The sequence below is a fragment of the Fukomys damarensis genome, unplaced genomic scaffold (genome assembly GCF_012274545.1).
Source record: "Fukomys damarensis isolate Sample0158 unplaced genomic scaffold, DMR_v1.0_HiC HiC_scaffold_21, whole genome shotgun sequence".
Classification (NCBI taxonomy): domain Eukaryota; kingdom Metazoa; phylum Chordata; class Mammalia; order Rodentia; family Bathyergidae; genus Fukomys; species Fukomys damarensis.
In genome coordinates, this window is record NW_022900933.1 from 31,979,360 (window position 1) to 31,986,219 (window position 6,860).

Below are 6,860 nucleotides of genomic sequence, written 5' to 3' on the forward strand. Positions count from 1 at the left end.
AAAAAAAAAAAAAAAAAAAAACTTTGAAGAGCCAGGGCATGACTTACTCACTACTCCTCTTCTGCCAGTGAGGTAGCATCACAGCATGGATTACCACAGATCTTCCTGGAAGAGAGCATTTGAAAGTCTGGGTTTGGGGAAGGGCAAGTCATGGATGGGAGACAGGAGAGGAGAAAGGCTGGCTGGTTAGTCAGTGGGGGCCTGGGAAAGAGTTGAGGGGAAGGGAAGTGTGTACAGATGTTGGGCCCTGGGCAGGTGCCTTACAGAGAATGTGGACAGCAGCTGAAGAGAGTGGAATTTAACTAGGTAACCTTGGACAAGAGTGTATTACTTTCCTAGAGCAACCATGACCACTAGATGGCTTAAAGCAACAAAAATTTACCTCCCAGCTCTGTGAAAGGAAAATATGGGCAAAGCCTCCTCCTGCAAGTCGAGGGGAGGAGCCTCCTGGCTTCTTCTGGCTCCTGTGATTGACTGCCATTGCAGTCTCCACCTGTCATCCATGTCATCTGTTCCTCTACCACTGTGTGTCTGTCAAGACTTCTTTCTTCTTATAGGAACGCCAGTCACTGGATTGAAACCACCCTAATTATGACTTTGTCATAATATGTTGACATCAGCTAAGACCCTATTTCCAAGTAAAGTCATGGCCACAGGTCCTGGGTGGACATGAATTGGGGGATTTTAAATCCCAGTACAGGGAGGGAAAGGAAAGCTGATGCACAATGAGGGCCTGGCTGATGTTCCGCAGTGTGATCAGTGATGCCAGCTCCAGCAGCACACACATGACAAGTTCATCCCCAATTGGAGGGACACAGTGGCAGGCCAGGAGGGCAAGAAAATGTGCTAAACAGCTAGTGAGGGGAAAGGTCGAGATGCGAGAAGCTTAAGGGTTTGAGGGGTCCCAGTGAGATCAGTGTAGTCTCTTTTAGGAGCAAGGGACAGGTGGGATTCTGAGGCAGGGTGCCATCTTAAAGTGGCCACAGGGGATTGTGGGTATATGGAGATGGAGGAAGTATGATTGAGACTAGGAGGGGGGTGTGTAGTGGTCATAAGGGTGACACCCTCATAGAGAGTCCAGCAGACACAGTTAAGATTAGACAGCTTCTTTATGACAGAGGACACAAAAACTTTGCTTAGAGACCACTGCACAAAGCAGGAGACCATGCAAGAGCTCTGAGGAGGTTCCATGCCCTGGACTCCCTGCCAGCTCTCAGTTCAAAATATGGCCCAGGAGACTCTGACCTAATTGTGTGTGAGAAATGGACTCTCAGGCCCTATTCTGGCTGCTCCGAATCAGCATCTTCTGACTAACCGGACCCCTGGGTGATTTGCATGCTCACTGAAGTTTGAGTCACTGCCCTAAGAGTCCTCAAAGGGCCACAGCCGCCACGGCTGCCTGTGCAGTATGGGGAATCTGCCAGCCTGAGAAACTTGTTTCCTTCTGTCCACACACAGCCATCTTTACCCCCTCACCCTGACCTCCTCGCCAGATACAAAGCAGTCACCACTTATTGCCACATTTTGCCAGACTGGAGCACAGAAGGCCAGGCCCCAGGGATCTGGCTGCTCCACGGACCAGTGGAGAGTGGAGAGTGTGAAGTTGCTCCACAGAGCGCCTGAGGCAGGCAGGGAGGAGGGAGTCCGTCCAACCGAAAGATTTACATGCTGGGGTCAGCAGACAACAGCAAGCAATGAGGACAGGATGAGAGGAGGAGGTGGCCTGGCACACAGGGAGGACAGGTGCAGGCAGAGATGGGCCATTCATCTCCAAACCTGGCTGGAGTGGTGCTGAGCTTTGCAGCTACCACTTGTGTGTGCAGCATGGAACAGGCATTGCAAGTAGCACAGATTTCGGCAATCATGAGACTTATCTATACAGATTTGCTCTCTACTTCCTGGTACCGCTCAAGTGATTGAGTTCTTCCACCTGTGTGGCTAGCCTGACGCTGGATGGTTGGACAGGGAAGGGAAGAATGCTGCATGGCCCCAGCCTCTGAGATGCTCTGAGATGGTCTGGCTGAAGAAAGATAGTTTACCCTTTAGAAAGTACAGGAATATAAGATCTGAAGTCCTATTGTCATAGCCAAGGCCACGGGTGCTGTTGCCTAGTCACAAATACGCATCATGGCTGGGAACAGACGATGCTGGACCAGCCCTTGATCACCTTCTGTGTGAAGATGATGCCACCACTCCCCTCAGTGTAACCAGAAGGATTAAATGGGGGCAAAGCTCGTGGTGGAGCCTCAGAGAATGTGAACTGACAAACTGGGCAGGAGAAATAATGGGAGGCCCTGTATTCATTCACTGAGGGGGTCCTTACTGCAGACAGGGTGGCATAAACAACAAAGATGTGTCCTCTTAGAGTTCTGAAGTTCAGAAGTCCAAGGTCAAGGTGTAGGCAGGGCTGTCTCTTTCTGAGCCTGGGAGGGACAGCCCTTCCCAGGCCCCTCCTGACCTTTTCCTTGGTTGTTTTTACCTCACTTGGGGTCCTCCTGTGTGCTGTCCGTATCCAAATTTCACCTTTTTACAAGGACACCAGTTGGATAAAGGCTCACCCTAATGACCTCTTCCTTACCCTTTACCTGGATAAAGGCTGTGCCTCCAAACATGGTCTCATCTTGCAGCACTACAGTGCTCTGGGACTTGCACATAGAATTTTGAGGTATAACTCAATCTGTAATGGGGCCCTTTAGATTTCATGAAGGGCAAAATCTCTGACCTCACAAAATGGTCTTAGAAATGTAAGGTCTATGCAAACGGACTTCCTTTCTGAACAGTAGCACTGATAAACAGTTATAATAATGAACACTGGTTTTCAGTGACATGCTCTTTCTTGTTTTTGGCACCAGGGATCAAACTCAGGACCTTGCGCTTGCAAGGCAGGCAGCGGCAACACTGAGCTAAACCCCGCCCAGTGACCTGCTCTTGATGAAAGAGATATGTTTGTTGTTCCCCTAGGCCTTGGAGACATGGCTGTCTCTAACACCATAGGAAGCAATGTGTTTGACATCCTAGTGGGACTCGGCATCCCGTGGGGCCTGCAGACCATGGTTATTAACTACGGATCCACGGTAAGTTCATTTTATTGCATAAGGAAATGGGATGGATGTGTGTTGCATAGAATACCGGCATTTGCCCAGTTCCAGCCCAGCGTTTTGGCACCTTGCCACCCTCTTACTTTGATGGCCACCCAGACAACCTATGTGTGTCCTGGGTTACCAAGGGTTGGTCACTGCCTTCCAGCACCTGTCCCTGTTCTAGGCCAGGTCCTCAGATGAGCTGAATCCAGACTGGAACCCACATTGTCCTGATTCCCCACAACCATGTTGCTTACCTGAGGACTCCCACATTTTCCTGACAAGGGGATGAGTAAACCAGAGCACAATGGGCTTTCAGGGTTTATTGGCCAAGCCCTGAGACTCACAGGTGTGTGTTTGATTTTCCAGGTGAAGATCAACAGCCGGGGTCTGGTGTATTCGGTAGTGCTGTTGCTAGGCTCCGTCGCTCTCACCGTAAGTCTTTACACTTCCAAATTAGAAGCCTCTTGTATGCTGCATGGCTTCTGATTCTTCCTTATCCCAAGCATGACTCCAGACATTTCCCCGTCCCTTGTCCCTGTCAGTGAGGGACGAAGCCAAACCCAGTTTTGCCAAGAGCATCTGCGGGCATCATAGCATTTTTTCCTGCACAGCAAAGATGTCACCAGGGGAAGTGAATTCCCCCCCCTTTTTTTTTCTTCTTAGTGCCTGGCCCAGTGTTTGCTCTCTCAAGTGCTAGAGGGAGAGAAATCTCCCCCCTCCAAATGAGCTGAAAGTGAGGGTATACTGGGCCTCAAGAAAACACGTAATGATCGTCAAGGCCTCCTTCCTCCTTGTGCCTGAATTTGTGCTGAGCACTTTACTTCTGCATTACTGTATTCCATTCTTACGCCACCTGATTGGGTGGGGGGGTGAATACTATCATCCCTGTTTTGCAGAAGAGATGGAGGGTTCTGTGCCTTGTCCAAGGTTGCAGAGGTAGAAATGGCAATGTTAGGATTCGCATCCAGGTCAATTTGTCTTTATAGAGCTCTGTGCCCTGCAGAGGTAACCGTGGTTCAGCCCTGGAAGCCTTGATTCAGGGACAAGAGGGAGGGCAGTGCAAGAGAGCATACCCCCCCATAAAAAAACCAAAGCTGCAGCTTTACAGGAGCCATGGGAAATTTGCTCAAAGAAAAAGACCAGTGTTCTGAATCAAAGGGCAAGACCCATTAGTCCCTAGAAAAAGCCTGGGACACATGTGTCCTGAGGAAGTGGCCTGCTGCCTGGGGAGGGTCAGTGCCATGAGGGTAGCCTGAGTGTGCAAGGGTCAGTGGGCCTGGCTGGAGACTCACCCTGCTGTTGTCAAGTCTAAACATTCAGGGCTGATTCTGGTCAACCTGAGGATGGGCCTGGTGGGGCCCATTTGCTCTTGCTCACATTGTACAGAAAGTTCTGGGTTTGTTTACACACATGCTCATTTTTAGTCAAAAAGCCCTTGTTGTTTGTTGCCCCCCCATCCCAAGCCCAGCTGTTGCACTCTCTCCTCCCAGGTCCTTGGCATCCACTTCAACAAATGGCGGCTGGACCGGAAGCTGGGCATCTACGTGCTTGTCCTCTACGCCGTCTTCCTGTGTTTCTCCATAATGATAGAGTTTAACGTCTTCACCTTCGTTAACTTGCCCATGTGCCGAGAAGACGAATAAGCAGAGCCGCCGCCTTGGGAGCTGCTCTGGCCACCCGTGCCGCTGGCGACCTCTTCTCTCTCTCCTTCCCCACCACAGGTCTGTCCTGCCTCAGCAGCCACCGTCTGTTCTTCATGAGCTGGAAGGAAGGGCCGTTGTGGTCTTTGTGTGGTCACGGGCCAGCTGCTGGGCACCCGTGCCACCTTGGAGTCCTGCTCCACTTGAGGCAGGTTTGGGGGTTCATTTGAATTGAGCAGCTCCTCGGACCCCTGAGCTGCCAGCCACAGGGATGGATGTCTCATCTCTCTCATGCTGCCGTCAGAGGACCTCTGCGTGCAGTTTTCTTTCTGTCACACAGGCAGCCTTGGAATGAGGCAGGCAGTGAGGGCGAGGTCTCCTGGGGCAAGTGCGAAATGGGACAGTTGCTCTTGTGTCCCCTCTGGGCCACAGGGTGAGCCCCCTAGGCAGCACATGCCACCAGCTGGTAGCTCTTGAGGTTTGGAGGAAGTGAGCATCACCTGCTAGGAGTTTGAGACCATTATGGCTGACTCACCACTCCTTTTTCTGGAAAAAAAAAAAAAAGAAAAGAAAGAAAGAAAGAAAGAAAGAATGGAAACTTTTTTCTCCCCAGCAGAAGAGAGAAAAGCAAACAAAATACTCTTATGCTTTTTATTGATGCATTCAGAGAATGAGCAATTATTATTAAAAGTAAAACATCATATAGATCATCATACTTGAAAAATATCATTCCACACAAAAGGATCATGACAGGAACCAAAAAAGTAACCCTTGTAGAAAGTGAATCCTGTGTTTGTCATCCTGCTTTGGCTCTAAGACTCTTGGTTTGGAATTTAGAAAGAGGTGAAAACCTACCATGGAATCAGGTGCTAACTCAGAGACACAGTAGGGTAAACTGCAACATTTACAGCTAGACATTCCAGAACATTCCAGACCTTCTGCGTGATGGGACATACTGTCTCTTCGAGCGTGTTATTTCTTTGTTATTGCTGTATTTTCAAAGTCACCTTGGAGCGACCCAGTTGTTTATATGCTCAACAAATTTCAGAAGTGATGGTTCATGACAAGAAGACAGATTTCCTGAAACACAGCAAATTGCTGTCTGGCTAGCTGAAGGCAAGTATGAAAACCGTATCTTAGAGTGTTTAGAGCTAAGTTTCTTGAACCTTATAGTTTGCTACACATGAAAGTGAGGTGTGGGGGTTGATTCAAAAATAGAAACTATGAAATAATGTTAAGCTGCTTCATAGATCTAAAATACATATATTTAAAGATTTAGGAACATAAACCATTCTTGGGTTCTAACAAGAAAGCACAAATTAATTTTATATGGAGTGGTTTTTTATTTTTTTAATGTTTCTATTGCAAAAGTCTATCAGATATGATGCACTTTTAATATTAAGATATTTTGCACAGAAGAAGGTATGGGACTGACCCATAGTGATGTGAGAAGAAAGGGTTTTAGTGATTCACCAGAAATTGCTTTAAACTTGGTGATGATGAGTCTAAATCCAGTAGCTAATCCCTTCCTGAGATGCAGCTCTCATGACCCACATTGGAATTTCTAACTATGTTCTTTAAGGCCTCTGGAATTTCCAAAGGAGGAAGTGTTCAAGCTTGTGTCTCTTAAGTTCCTCAAGCATGAACCCCCTGCAGGACCTCATTCCCATTACCAGGCCTCTCTTCGGGGTTCACATCAGTATTAGTAGCTACACCAAGTCAAGGCTTCACTTTTTGTTCCTCTCCCTGGATATTGGTCTCAGCAGTCTTTGAATTAGAACAGGAGTGATTTTCCTAAGAAATTAGCTCAGCAATAGGCTGGGTGTGGTGGCGCACGCCTGTAATCCCAGAATTTGGGAGGCTGAGGCAGGAAGATTGCTGTGAGTTCAAGACCAGCCTGGGCTACATAGTGAGTTCCAGGTCAGTCTCAACTACATAGTGAGACCCTGTCTCAAAAAAACCAAAAAACAAAACAAAAAAAAAACAAAAACAAAGAAATTAGCTCAGCAGGAAAGGAGGGAGCCCGTAGATGCATCAGAATGAACTGTAGTTTCATAGGATTTCAGATCCACTGGGGACCCCTGTGTGTGCTAATGGCTTAGTTCACCTGGTACACACACACACACACACACACACA

General features: G+C 48.2%; 1 protein-coding gene across 3 annotated transcripts in view; it reads left to right on the forward strand.

The window, feature by feature from the left end:
• Nucleotides 1–6,601, forward strand: part of Slc24a4 (solute carrier family 24 member 4) — a 142,182-nt gene extending 135,581 nt beyond the window's left edge. For all 3 annotated transcript variants that reach the window (XM_010609225.2, XM_010609223.2, XM_010609226.3), the window contains 3 exons: nt 2,962–3,074; nt 3,450–3,515; nt 4,574–6,601. In XM_010609225.2, the coding sequence (XP_010607527.1) occupies nt 2,962–3,074; nt 3,450–3,515; nt 4,574–4,726 (332 nt within the window). In that variant the 3' untranslated portion in view covers nt 4,727–6,601. The remainder of the gene's footprint in view (nt 1–2,961; nt 3,075–3,449; nt 3,516–4,573) is intronic.
• The last annotated feature ends 259 nt before the right edge of the window (nt 6,602–6,860 follow it).